Raw genomic sequence first — 15,044 nt, forward strand, 5'->3', positions numbered from 1 at the left:
CTATAATGACAAGATACAGCTACCCACAAAAAAAAATCCAAAAGCTCTCTCTGACGATGCTAATAGAGCCGTGACGAAAACACGGCTAGCATCTTTTATCCCAGGATCCACTTTAACTCTGACGAGTGCATTTGTCACACTATGAGAAAGCCGAGCGGCTAAGCGGCAAAGTTGTTTCGCGCTCTCCGTCTAATCTGGTGGAAACTCAATCCCGAACCCCCTTTGCCACTTCAGACCTGCTGCTTGCGGTCTGCATTCCGTCCGTCCTACGAAATGCGCATTGTTGCCGCTTAACTCTTGCGAGCGACACGCATCAAACACCAGCTGGCCAACTGCTAACAACCCAGCGACACCGCTTTGACGGTGAACAGCCTGGCCATGGATTCGGTTTGGTGTCTTCGCTCGCAGAAGTTCTCGCTTCTCAGTTGGCACCCGACCCGGTGTCTCATTTCTTCGCCAGATGCGAAATCCGCGTCGGGCAGCACAATTAACCCGGGGGCCCGCTCTTGTAAGTCTTCAGGCGCTTTGAACTCCTTTGGGACGCTAATGAAGCTGGAAACCATTTTTGCTACTGTTCCAAGTTGGCAGCAGACCTCCGACCGCTTTTCAGAGCCTCCTTGTTGGTTCCAATGTATGTTTATGGTGTGTATTTCATTCGGAGGAATCTTCGTCATTCCCCCTTGTTCTTCACACTTGTGCTGTGTGGTCTCGTAATGCCCCGCCCCCAACTTGACCTCAAAGCTCCGCCTCCCAGAGAGTGTCAAAAGATGCGAGTGTCTTATGACAAGGAAAGCGTTTTCATTTCATCAGCAATAATTGTCACCCCCCCCTTTGAAATAATGAGAGGCCGACACTGGAGCTGATGTTTTACAGATGTTTTACGTTGAAAAGTGGATGTGCTTTGCGGGGTTCATGCAGAAATCCACTTGCTCCTACCCAGGGCTGCATGATCGGAATTTTTGGGAGAACTCGCAATTTCCCTTCTATAGAATAAAAGATGCCCTTTTACTGAACATGACTGATTTAATGTTTTGGTGGAGCATTTATGACAAACTTGAATCAGCACCAAAAATGTGGGTGTGTTTCTCCTTTAATTAAATCCAGTCCATATTTTTCATCATTTAGAGTCATGAATGCGCCCCGAAGCTCCAACTGGATGTAAAAATAGAAAGAAGCCGGAATTGCCACTGTGTAATCCCAATTTGTTTTGTTTACTTCCAGCCAAAACAGAATGCAAAACATTTTTTGTGTGGGTGCTTTTTGTTTGCTCTTGACTATTTCTACCTGAATGACGCGAGCCCAGCTAAATGCGGCCTGCGATTTAGTTACCGATATAACTTTGCCCACCCGAACAAAAAAATCAATTTTATTGCTCTGAATTCACTGCAAGATTGTCACAGTGAGGATTTTGTGGACCGCTGCTCGCTCTTCTCACTCGCAAATTTCCTTTGGTGTTGGTGAGTAGCCAATTACACAAGATTGAATTTCCATTTGATTCTGTGAAGCCAAAAGCCACCGAAAATGTGATGGCTTAAATAGTCCGCATCATGCAAATCGCGATATGTATCACGCAGGAGCTTTGGAATTTCTTGGAACTCTCGAGATCAAAGTATTGATTGATTCATTGATTCCTGGAGGCTTCCTTGGCGGGTTTTTTGCTTGCCAGATATTTCTACCAGTCTGCTTTCTGGTCTATCTGTGACAGCTGACTGGAATTCTCCTTTTTGCGCTTCTCATCTTTGGCTCTTTTACGCTAGCCGCAAAATGTGACTATGAATTGAACCCTGTCCAGCGGTGGAACCCTGAGAACACTTCAACGCAAGCATTTCTGCATATTTGACATTTCTCATCACTCAAGTTAACTTATTTGGAGTTCTCTTCTTTGTCATTGCCTTTGCCAGATTTTTTATTTATTTTTTACTTTGCATACACTGCACTTCTCTGGCTTTTTAAATTCATGACTTTCAAGTCAAAGACCTGCTTTGCAAACCATTTTGGAGTCCTGGAGGTGATTTGGAGCCCAGCCGCCACCTCTCAACGCGTATCTTGTTATGCATCAGTAGTCTGATTTAAAAAGGTCGACGCTCGCTTGCTTCCCGGGACGAGCGCATTTCCCGGGCGCTGCTTACTTGCGGAGTCTTTGAGCGAATTTTGCGCGACACAGCAAGTTCTTTTTGTCAACTTGAAAATGCTAATGCGGCAGAAAATGGCGGCGAGGGACTTTTGGTGCCTATCAAAAGTCTCACTGGAAGGATTCTGGAAGTTCACACCAAGTGGATTATAAACAGTTTTTGTTCTTTTGTTCATGTTCTCACTTGGAACTAAGTGGTGGATAGGGGTAGGACATGATAAGCTTAGGCTTCTTCCTACTCCTTTTCAAACAGTGATGTATATTGTTTGTTTTTCATTCTTTTTTATTCTTTAAATCATGTTTGAAATAAAGATTCATTCATTCAAGTGCTAACTTCCATATCTCGTCGGGTGCAAGCGTTAAGCTAACGGCACATGTGATTCGACGTCTGCTTTAAAGACATGGAATGGAACATTGTTTAGACTTCAAGAATAAAAAGAAAAGATGCTCAAGCTGAAGTTTTATGATCTTGGCCATATTGAGTCGTAAAATATGAGATCCCTCGGTGAAAGAAAAACGTCGTTTTGACGTAAGTGTGCCGTTGCAATGAAGATTTGTAGAACGTCACCGCTGCTTTTAGAAGAACTTCGTTATCTTCTCATGCTAATCAGCCAAAGAGCGAGCTTTGTCGTGTTTACCTGCTATGGCGCTTTGTTAATGATTTTTCCACTCTTGTGACTCTCCCCCCCCTGGTCTTGCCTTTCTGGTGGGCGGCAGGCTTAGAGGAGAAGTAAACAAACACTTAGTTCCCCATCGACATCATAACAGTCAGACGGTGGAGTGAGATGACTTTGAATGAAGAAAAGAAAACGCGCCATCATGGAATGTGTTTTTTTTTTATATGGAATTGCCAAGCAGCAGTGAAAAAAAGCAGTTTTTCTATCTCAGTGCATTTTAAGAGATGGATGATTTGGTGCATTATTACCCTTTGCGAGAAAGACTGAGACAAAACACAGCAGTTACCTGAGAGAATCGAAATGTCAAGGAGGGTTTCGCATTTGGCGAGCAGAAAAATGACTTCGGCGAGACTTCATCACGTACACGAGCCTTTTATCTGCTTTCCTCCGAGCAGAACAAGCAAATGCTTGTCTCTTAACCAAGTACAGTCTATCAAGTCCATTATGATCAAATTCCTTTTGTGCATGGCGGGCGAGACGATGGAAGTCATTAATTTTTAAAGGCTTTGGTTTTAATAGAACGGCTTCTTCAAGCAATTCCATTACATGCCTTTGAATGATGGCATTAGCGGGGGAAAAATGATTTAATTTTGTCTTAAGTAGCTAGAAGAGCCGTTTGGAAGATGTCGGCCTCTTGAGGGTTGTGAACCCGAGTCAAGGTCTCGCATGTGCAGCTGTCAACGCCTGCCACAACCTTCGGTAGCCACGGGATTCAAAACAGCCTGTGACTTTTTTTGGTCTGAAGTATCTCACCTCGCATTCGGAAGCACCTGTCTCCCTCCCGGCTTTACTAAAAAGAGCCCAGACATTGCTTGTGCTCGAGAGAGCCTTGAAGTTGACCAGATGCAGCTGCGCCGGAAATGGCAACGCTTTATCTACGGATGCTAGCAAAGCAATTTTAGCGGGAAGGTGTCTCTGTTAAGTCAGCTGTCAGGTTTTTAAATCTAGCTTTACTCTGATATGACGAGGGGAAACTCTCGTAGCCACCCCGCTAGCACTTTCTCGCCTCGTTTCTTCCTTTTTGTTTACGGATGCTAGCAAAACACTTTTAGCGGGAAAGTGTCTCTGTTAAGTCAGCTGTCAGGTTTTTGAATTTGTAAAGTAGCTTTACTCTGATATGACAAGGCAGACTCTCGTAGCCACCCCGCTAGCACTTCCTCGCGTCGTTTCTTCCTTTCGTGTGTGTGTGTGTGTGTGTGATGCCCTCTGGCAGCACCCTGTGTGTTCTGTCAGGGTAGAACAACCAAATTGCGCCATTGTGCACTTTGACATTTTTAGCCTTTTAGAACACCACAGACAATCACGGAGGAGTCTTGGGTCAATTTATTTGAATACTGGCGAAGCCTCAAGGCAGATTCCACGTCACTGATGTCTCTGTTGCGAGCCAAACGATTTTATGTTACAGTGCGACTCGCAAAATGTATTTCAGATCACAATTTAGCCTACTGGAAAGTAATGTGGTGTCCAAGCCAAGTAATTGGCCAATCGCAATCATGCTGACTTATTAGCTTGCTCCAAGTTGTACTCAGTAAAGGTTGTGTGGAAAACTATTGTTGTGGAATGACTGTAAATTGTGTGCGAGGCTCATTTTCAAAGGTTGTTCCATGGCAGAGCTTTGGCACATGGAAGCCCAATGAATGGAGTTTTTTTGCTTCCACAGTAAACATGTAGAACTTGTTGGCTGCTCCAAAGCTCAGCGAGGAGTTCCCAAACTATAATGGAAACAGCAAAAATCAGAAAAGAATGCAAAGTGAACTGCGGTAGGGTTCAGGTCGGCCATCTTTGAGGGATGAATTGGTACTGTCCGTTTCATCCGAGATTGTCAGTTTGGGTTAAAAAGAACCAATTTGTTTGATTTTTGCGCGTTTTGATCGAAAACGTACCCTCACCTGTTTCTGATCTGTAAATATTCCGTCGTTTCGAATCGCCGCTAACCAATGGAATTGCAAGCAGAGGGCCTCCGTACGAGGAATGATTGATAAAGTGGAGCTCGTGGAAAAATGAGACTCGCCCGGTAGGTGTTGCGGAATCAGAACTAGCTTGCGCGTAGCATCGTCACGTTCTCACGGAACACACCGACGCTGTAAGACGGCGACTGTAATGTGAACAGCATGCGGCAATCAGCGGAGCCATTTGCCGGGAGGAACCCCGTCTTCAGCGTCCTCCATGTCGTCATCCGTGGCCTGGCTCTGTTTCGGGAATGAAGCTTTCAAGTTCTGTCAAGCGACGGCGTGGTGAAAGGGGCTATGCGTCGATGCCATTGGGGCAGTTTCAGGAAAGGACTCCACCGCCTTGAACCATTTAGGCTTTGGTCAAAGGACTCAAGGCTGTTTCGAAAGTTGAGGTTAGAAGATCTGTTCAAAATACGGACAAGGTGGTTCTAAGGGTGGTGGGTCCAGGATAATCCTAAGAACCCTGAGCTACAATTCCGAGAAACCTTTAGATCAACCCATGCTTCCATCAAAATTAAAATGATCATTCATTTCGATCCAACCACAGGGTCAAGCCAAACCATTTCTGGATTAATTGATTGATCGTAACAATTTCATGACCTCATTTTTCCTTTTGGCTGCGACTGCAACCAACGGGTGGCCCGAAGTAGCAAAGCTCGTTAGCTTTCTCCCTTCGTAGCGCGCTGTTGTTTACAAGTCCAAGGTTGGCGTGCCGTCTCAAAGCTTGCATCACCGCTTCAATCTTGCGTGTCTTCTTTTTTTGGTCGGTGGGGAGAACAGGATGACTTGGGATCTGCTCTAATCTCCCTCATTACAGGCGACGCAAGAGGAGATGATTGTCCGGCTTAATTCAAAACGTCTGGAGATTTCTCGCTGCCGCTTTGATATTTTTCCTCTGGCTCTGGTTCGCATGCCGCCGGTGGTGGCGTGTGGCCGCCAGCTGGACCGCTGTGCTGAATAAGGTGCCTTTAAAGGTCCCCCAAAAATGTGACACTCGGGCTAATGCAATACTCTGAGGCGGATCTTTTGGAAATTTTGGGTCGAAGCAGCTAGCGCCCCAGGCTGAGTTTGTTGTTTGGATTCTCGGCGTCTTTCCAAAAGTCCCTTTGGGATCAAACCCAGAAAAAGACAAAGGGGTGTCGACAGAGTTTCTCCCCGTGGCCCGTGGGCCAGCTGAAACTACAAGACCCGGATTACAAATCATCCCAAGAGGACGAGCCCTGCTCGGTCTCCTTTGACCTGGTCAGTTTGAGTGACACATCGGGAGGAAATTCCAACGAGGCAGCCAGGTGACTGCTGCCGAAAACACTTGAAAATTCTTTTGGTTATTTGACATGAAGCTTGTTGTTCACAGCGATGACTCAACCTTTTAAAAAAAAGAATAATAATTTTTAAAGGAAACACGGCGAGAAGTTGGAAAAACGGCAGGCTTGTTCATTAGCTGGAACATTTGGCTTCCTCGCTCGTGCTATTTTTGCCGCCTTGGATTTAACTCCTGCATACTTTGTGTGGAGTCTTTTTGATTACAAGCCCGTCTTTGACGCTCCCAAGTGCAAAGACGATGCTATAATGTGCTCCCTAGTGCCTCGATATGCTTCATTTGCTTTAGTTGACTTGGTTGGAGGAAGAGTTCATTTCCCCGGGAGTGAGTTAAAGCTCACTCCGGGATGGGAAAATAAATGAAATAGACCGCGAGACGATTTTCACTTTAAGCGTCCATGTTGCTTTGAAAAAAGGACATCCATCCCTTTGTCATACTTTTTTGTCTTGCCGTCAACAAGATGGAGTATCCGTGACATAAGAAACTGCGCCCGTCACGCTCGTGTGCACCAACTGCCGCACGGAGTAATCCCACATGGGTCAAGTAAACATGACAAAGGACCACCAAGTCTTACTGCAGGAGGCCCGCCCGCCCGCCGGTGGTGCTGGGGATGGAGAATTTTGGATTTATGATTGGTATGTAGCTATAAATATATCTGGATTACATTCTCCGTGCAAAAAAGAGGCTGTAAAGCTGTTGACTAGTCAGATCTAATTAAATCTGGATTTGATCCACTTTGCGCATTTAATCACCATGTAAACAGAAAACAACAAAGGGTAGGCGAAATTCAACAGCATGTTTTAATTCCATTTATTTCTACATTTTTGATTTTATCCAATTTTTTTCCGGAAAGTAGGATTCCTTTCTGTTCTCTTTTTTTTTTTTTTTATGAAGTCTCTCATGACTGCATGTCTCCAAAACCTGTCCTTGAGCAGTTTGCGGAGAGGCCCCTGCGGTCCTTGTTTTACGACTCTTGGGTCTCTTAAACTTCCCGACGCAGACAGACACGCACAGGCGGGCACACATCTTCGCCGGCGCGGAGGTCGGCCAGCAGTCACGCCGTCCGCTAGCCGCAGGTGTTTGCCGCCGCATGATTTCACCGCGACATCCAATAGCCACGTGAGTCTTAAACACATAGAAAGTATTTTACTTGAAGTCCAAAGCCGGCCCGCTCGCTTTCAGGCCGACTCGAGTATTTTAGAACGGCATAAACAAGTGCAGGCAAGCCTACATGATATCATGTTGGCATTACTCTGAAACTCTCGGCGAGCTTCAAAAATGTCCCCGGACAATCTCGAATATTCATGTCGCTGTAGTTGCACGGCTGTTTTTTTTCCTGGTGTTCCTTACAGCCAACAAATAATCTCCTCTCTGCAATACTCAGGTATCCCAAAACTTTTGTCTCCCTTCTTGGTTCTAGCCTTTCCCTTCTGTCAAAACATTAGTTCATCTGGTATGTTTCTAACTGCTCTACTCACATCTATTCCAAGATTGAACAATCAAAAGGAAAATTTTCATTGAGCAATCATGCCAAGCCAAACTCATTATGCCTCTTTTATTTTTAATACATGTGGAATCGTTGCTGGCGTGCTTATCCAAGAGTAACATTGAGATGGCATGCACTTGTGTTATTCATTCGGAAGCCTTTTTTGCTATGATAGGCCTGACTGGGACACGGCTGTCTAAAGAGATACAAGGGAGCCAATCAATATGCTCATTAGCGCCCCCCCCCTCCCCCACCCATTTACCTTACCGTTTCCATTGCCTGGCAAGACTCTTAAATATGTCAGCACTTCTGCCAGAAGGAAATCGCGTTGATCTTATTCGAGGTGATGAAAAGCCTTTCTCAGAAGGCTTCCGTCTGGCGGGGCGGGCGCCGCCGCGGCCTTGAAGGAAGAGCGCTCACGATTCCTGAACGCCTCGCAGCTATCTCTTGTGTCTTGCTGTGTATTCTATCACTGCCGAGAATGCGGCATTAAAAGCAGCATTTTTACCACATTCCCTTCTCGACAAATTAGAATCACAGCTTTTGTCTTCTTCACGCAAGCTAGCAAAGCGCATCGACTGCGTTTGGGTCTTAATTGGACTTCACATAAAAATTGGTTGAAGCTGAACGAATGACAGTGAGAAGGCCAGCATCTGTCCAGGAAGGGTTTTGTGCTTCACAGGGGGTCAGAAGGTCAAGGGAACTTCTATTTTATGTCAACAACGCACTTAACTGGCGACCTCCAAACCAGTCCAGAGTCGACGGAGACGAATTCCAGAGCTTGTTGACTGATAATGTTGGGCTGCTTCAAGTTGGAATCGTTTTGCTGGATAATTTTCATTCTCAGGTGCTATCACTTTTTTTTTTTTTTTTTAATTCCTGAAGCTTTTTCTCATTGTGGCTTTACTTGCAGACTCTGTTGCCAGGCAACAAAAAGCATCACTGCGCAAGGCAGACAAAATCCTCAGCTGACACTGCTTTTTTCAAATTTGCAATTCATTCCTTTCTGTTTTTTTCTACGCCAGGATTTATTCATTGTCATGCGCCTCAATTATGAGCCTCTGGATAAAAAATGGGCCTCCTCTTTGCCAGACTTTTTTTTTTTCCCCCGCAAAAATCCGAGTATGCAACTTGGGTTCTGTTTGACCTGGATGCTCGAAGGTTGCCAGGTCGAATCAAGTCAACCGAGCGTGTTCTGGGATTTCACGGGAGATGTAAAAGTCTGTCTCGACTTAATCCTCCTGAAATTTTTGAATGGGTCGCACAGTAGTGTTTTTGTCAACTATGCGAGAAATGAGCGCGTCACTCAAGAAGGCTCTCAAGCTGCGGAGACCTCGTAAAAAGTTTAGAGACATTCAACCAAGCCATCATTATAAATCGTCTGCCGAGATATGCGGACAAACCGCCGATTCTCTTTCTTCAGTCCGGACTAAGTTGCAGGATCAGGAGCAAGCAAAGTAATTCTCTTGGGAGCTTTTTTTCATAATGTGGAATTCAGAGGACGATTCAATATTCGATCAAAGGTGCTTGTCCACAATGCCACCAACAAGCCACTTCTGCCGCCCCAAAACCCGATTGCGAAGGCAAACTGAGCACTTCCACTGCTCGTCATGCCTGATTGATGCTTGTGAGGTTTTGCGCCGGGACCCCGGCTTTGCTTTTTTTGGCAACGGCCGAGCGTTAATGCCGAAGAAATGTTGGACGGGTTTGGTGGGGGGAGGCGTTCAGTGGCCTGCTCCGAGCCCTCAAACGAGCCCCGCGTTTGTCCAGGGAGGCTGGCTGGCCTGGTTTTGCCTCAGTGTGGTTTTGTTGTGAGCAGAAGTGCGCCATTGTTACTTGTTACCACTAAAACAATATGTTACCGTTTATGTGGACTTCAGATAATAACATATGCACTGTCGACTTTAGCTTTCACAAAACTTTAGTGTCCAAGCGCCTATTAGTCATGCAATGTTTTGATTTTTGGTCCACTTCTGGGTTTTATTCATTTATTTTTTCTTGAGCTGCAACTAAACCAGTCCAATTTCAAGGTATTTAAACGGCGGATAACAGCAGGTGATGAATAAATGAATAAATACTTTGTAAAAAAAAATAGGTCATAAGTAAATAAATAAATTGTAAGTATGAAATGTCCCACTGCGTTTGAATGCACCTCATGTCTAGTGCGGTGTCACTCGCGGCTTAATTTGTGTCGTAGTGTACAATGAGGGTGAAATTACTAATTTGTTTTTTAGCGTCCTAAATTAGCGATTGAAAATGACTTCAGGATGGCATTGTGTTGGTGCTGGTAGTAACTAAACACTCTGATACAAACCGAAATGTAAAAATCTAATCAATCTGGCTGTCACGCAATCACGCGGGCTAACTTCAAAATAAAATCTAACTAAAGCTATTGTGATGTTGTCATTTTATTATGGTAAGCCATCAAAAGTTCTGATGGTGGCCTTTTCTTTCAATATTTAACGACCGTATTTTTCGGACTATAAGGCGCACCGTCAATGAATGGCCCATTTTAAAACGTTGTCCTTATATAAGGCGCACTGGACTATAAGGCGCACCCTTAATGCATCACGTCAGATTTTTAATCCAAATCAAATCATTCTCCATTTTATCGTTTTTATTTCGACTTCAGACGCAACAAATTACTTTATAATCACAAAATAATGATCTATAGTCTTTTTGATTCATGATTCATAGTCTTCAGCGGGCCACTTATGATTGATTTCATGACACAATGCTTCGGGCCAGTTTAAATTTAGGAATTTGGTCCATATATAGGGCGCACTGGACTATAAGGCGCACTGTCGGCTTTTCAGAAAATTTTAGGTTTTTAGGTGCGCCTTATAGTCCGGAAAATATGGTGAGTGTATTTCAAAGTAGTGGCCTTATAATTTTCATTAATGTTTATCCGAATGACTAGATTAAAATATATCCAGAAGGTTTGGGTGCACAAAGAGGCCTTCTATGCCTGTCTGGATGATGTATTGTCAAAAATCCCCAAAGAGGACAAGATTATTATACTGGGAGATTTCAATGCCAGAGTGGGCCGGGACCACCACCTCTGGAAGGGCACCATTGGAAAGGAAGGCATTGGAAACATCAACTCCAACGGGGTTTTGCTTCTTAGCAAATGTGCTCAATATGACCTTACCATCACAAATACCATCTTTCGCCAGAAGAACAAACTCAAGGGTTCATGGAGACACCCTCGCTCTAAACAATGGCATCTTATTGACTATGTCATTGTCAGAGCCAGGGATCAGCGCGACGTGACCATCACAAAAGCCATGATGGATTCAGAGGCCTGCTGGACAGATCACCGCCTGATACGATCCACGATGTCCATCAGACTCAAGAGGAAGAGGAGACTCCAAAAGAAGCTGAGCCGGCAGAGACTAAACCTCGAGGCCCTGAACAACACTGCCACCCTGCAGCTGTTTCAGGCCTCTCTTGGAGAAAGCCTCATTCAGGAATACCCTGAGGACATCGAAAAACACTGGAGCCTGCTCAAGTCTTCCATCCTCGACACCTGCCGTGCCACTCTCGGGTACAAGGCCAGAAAGCATCAGGACTGGTTTGATGAGAACGACACAGAGATAGAACAGCTCATCTCCAAGAAAAGGGAAACCTTTCGTGTCTGGCAAAATGACATCACCTGCACAGCAAAGAGACAGGCCCACTCCAAAGCCAAGGCTGACGTCCAGAGCCGGGTGAGACAGATTAAAAACTCCTGGTGGACAGAAAGGGCACTGGAAATCCAGAGTTTGGCAGACTCTGGTGACACCAGAGGCTTTTTCAGCGCTACTAAGGCTGTCTACGGCCCAAGCCATCGCGGCCAAAACCCCCTACGCTCTAAAGACGGGCAGGAGCTGTTGAAGGACAATGAGTCCATAAACAACCGGTGGAGAGAGCACTTTCAGGAACTCCTCAACCGTGACAGCACAACTCAGTCAGATTTCCTCAGTCACATCCCTCAGAGTCCCATCAGGGAAGACATGGGTGAACCTCCCACTTTAGTAGAGGTCCAAGATGCCATCAGGAGCCTGAAGAACAACAAGGCCTCTGGGCCAGATGGGATCCCAGCTGAGGTCCTAAAGGAAGGTGGACTAGAGCTCCAGCGCCACCTCCATTCCCTCTTTCTGAAGGTCTGGGAAAAAGAAGTACTCCCCTCGGAGCACAGGGATGCTCTGATAGTGACCATTTTCAAGAAAGGGGACAAAGCGGATTGCGGAAACTATAGGGGCATCTCGCTCCTTTCAACAGTTGGCAAAGTACTTGCTCGTGTTCTTGCCAATCGCCTACTGCCACTGTCTGAGGAAATTCTCCCAGAATCGCAGTGCGGTTTTCGCCCATCTAGAGGCACTGCAGACATGATTTTTACAGCACGCCAACTCCAGGAGAAATGCCGTGAGCATAAACAGCCTTTGTTCATGGCTTTCATAGACCTTACAAAAGCCTTTGACACGGTGGATCGCCAGGCCCTATGGAGCATCCTCCTGAGGTATGGTTGCCCGGACAAATACGTCAGAATACTGCGTTTATTACATGACGGAATGACAGCCACAGTGCTCAATAACAGCTCCTTGACTGAGCCTTTCACTGTAGAGACAGGGGTCAAACAGGGATGCATTATTGCACCCACCCTGTTCTCTGTCTTCATTGCCGCCATACTCCACCTCATCAACAAAGAACTACCACACGGAATCCCAATATGGTACAGGACTGATGGCAGGCTCTTCAACCTTAACAGGTTCAAAGCCAAAACCAAGATCAGAACCACCACGGTCGTGGAGCTCCAGTATGCAGACGATAATGTCATAGCAGCACACTCTGCAGAAGACCTCCAGGGCATCCTGAACTCCTTTGCTAAGGCATACAGAGCCCTGGGTCTGACCGTGAACATCAAGAAGACCCAGGTGCTACATCAACCCCCACCCAACCAGCCATCTACTCCGCCCATCATAAATGTGGACAACACTGCACTTGATTATGTTCACCATTTCCCCTACCTCGGCTGTTTTCTCTCCTCCAAAGCGGACATTGACTCCGAGGTCAACCATCGCCTGAGCTGTGCCAGTGGAGCGTATGCCAGACTCCGGAAAAGAGTCTTCGAAGACCGAGACCTCCGGGTTGACACCAAGCTCCTGGTTTACAAAGCTGTGGTTCTCCCCACCTTACTTTACGGGGCAGAGTCATGGACAACCTACAGCAGGCACCTAAGAGCTCTTGAACAACACCACCAGAGAACCTTGAGGAAAATACTCCGGATCAAATGGGAGGACAGACGCACAAACATCAGCGTTCTGGAGGAAGCCAGGATACCGAGCATCACCACCTTAATAATGCAGCACCAACTCCGATGGACAGGACATCTCATCCGCATGGCTGACACCCGCCTCCCCAAACAGATGTTATACTCCCAGCTGGAGAGAGGTCCGCGAGCCCCGGGCGGGCAAAAGAAACGTTTTAAGGACAACCTCAAGACCAATCTCAAGAAATTCCAAATAACATCTCGGGACTGGGAGCGCATCGCCTTGAACAGGAACTGCTGGAGGGCAGCGGTGCAAGAAGGTGCAGCACATCACGAAAAGGAACTCCGCCGTGTCGCAGAAACCAAACGACAACTCCGAAAGGAAAGACAAAAACTGGCTCCAGCACGACCACAACCCACCGCCACTTTCCCCTGCCCACACTGCACAAAAATATGTGGATCCCGGATCGGCCTCTACGCCCACCTGCGGACCCACAAGTAGACGACCCTGAAAAGAAGACCGTCATACTCGTTCCGAGTGACTGCCGATGATGATGAAGGCGCACTGTCGGCTTTTCAGAAAATTTTAGGTTTTTAGGTGCGCCTTATAGTCCGGAAAATATGGTGAGTGTATTTCAAAGTAGTGGCCTTATAATTTTCATTAATGTTTATCCGAATGACTAGATTAAAATATATCCAGAAGGTTTGGGTGCACATTTTTCAGGGCCATATTTCTGTGCCATCAGTCAATCAAACAAGTGTTGCCATCTATCCTTCTTCTCACGGAATCCACGTTTGAGAGATGCTCCACCAGCGCCTCTGGAACGTGATGTCCAAATGACATGCGGCAGAAGGATGCCTGCATGCTTTGCCTCTGGATTGTGACAATATCAGAAAAGCTGTTTTCAATGCAAGCCGTCAGGTTATTCTTCAGTTTTGCTCCAGTGAAATGTCGTCAAAGTTTTGCTTGGCGTGCTCTGGAGACCCACGCTGGTACACTTTGCGGCAATCTCATCTTTCAGCTTGTAATCAGAGTGTTGAAATAGTGTGAATGTGTGACGCTATCTGAAAACGAATACAGCTTATTTTGTTTGGCCTGTCGTCGTCCCCGCGCGGCCAAGGTCTTCTCACGAGTGTGTCGTCGTTGTCCTCGGAGCGCTTTCCAGTGTCATTTCGAAGGGGATGGCAAAGCCAAGGAAGGGAAAACTGCTTTTAGTTTTTTTTTACAAAGGCCTTTGATGAGAACAACCCGAGCGCCCGTCCACCTGTGGTTACGCGTTCGCCTCGGTTGGCAGCGTCCGACATTATCCTGAACGACGTCCAAAAGAACTTGGAGGACTGACGCTCAGCCAAACGGAGGGATTGGAATTGAGGAGCTGCAGAAGCAAACATCAGCTTGCATTTTGCACCCCAGTAAGACGACGAGAGGGACATAAATCAAGCCGGCTTGTGTTGTCAAAGTGATGAAATGCTGAGGAGGAGCCGAGGTCGAATCGGGTTATGCACATCTCAAGAAAATTCCTTTGAAAAACTCCAAATGCAACTTTTAATACAAAGGATCTCTTTATAAAAAGAAAAGATGGAAAGAGGCTATAAACGTGCACTCTCAAGGTTCTTGAGCTGAACATTTCACTTCCAGGACGTCTGCCGGCAACAAGCGCAGCCTTTGACACGCACCGGCGGAGGAAAGCTCCTTTCCATACCTGCCATCGGCGGGCTCGTTTTGGAAACCATGCTGCGGCTTTTCATTGCCTGGGACTGAATGCGACCTCATACAAAAACAAGCCAGGCGGCTCCATCGCACATAAAAGTCACCAAAGCGTGTAATTGTCTTATTTCTCCAGCAGACTGCGAGGGTTGACAGGGAAATGGCAAATTGAAAAGAAGAAAAAAAAAACTATGGATAAACAAACAGTATGTAGTGGAAGGAAGGGTTTCCAGTTTGCCCTTGTGGTTTTGTTTAAAGTCACACTGAGGAGTAATTGGACAGAACTGCCATTTTGTCGTCAATAGCAATTCCGACGAACGCAATTTGCATCATCGTTTAGCAATTTACACCCTTTTATTTCAATTCTAGGATGTTAAAAAAATAAAAACTAAATGTGACCTTTTTTCCTCTGTTGCAGGACCTCCAGGGAAACGAGGAAGGCGAGGCCGTAATGGAGAACCCGGTATGTGTGTTTGTATGTATGTGTGTGTGTGTGTGGGGGGGGGCAATCATTTGAG

The 15,044-nt window shown here is 46.1% G+C and overlaps 1 protein-coding gene across 1 annotated transcript in view; it reads left to right on the forward strand.

The window, feature by feature from the left end:
* Nucleotides 1–15,044, forward strand: part of LOC133169727 (collagen alpha-1(XXV) chain) — a 63,736-nt gene that overhangs the window by 12,558 nt on the left and 36,134 nt on the right. Inside the window, exon 3 of the mRNA XM_061302184.1 lies at nucleotides 14,945–14,989. Within this exon, the coding sequence (XP_061158168.1) occupies nucleotides 14,945–14,989 (45 nt within the window). The remainder of the gene's footprint in view (nucleotides 1–14,944; nucleotides 14,990–15,044) is intronic.

Source organism: Syngnathus typhle, linkage group LG1 (genome assembly GCF_033458585.1).
Source record: "Syngnathus typhle isolate RoL2023-S1 ecotype Sweden linkage group LG1, RoL_Styp_1.0, whole genome shotgun sequence".
NCBI classification, from domain to species: domain Eukaryota; kingdom Metazoa; phylum Chordata; class Actinopteri; order Syngnathiformes; family Syngnathidae; genus Syngnathus; species Syngnathus typhle.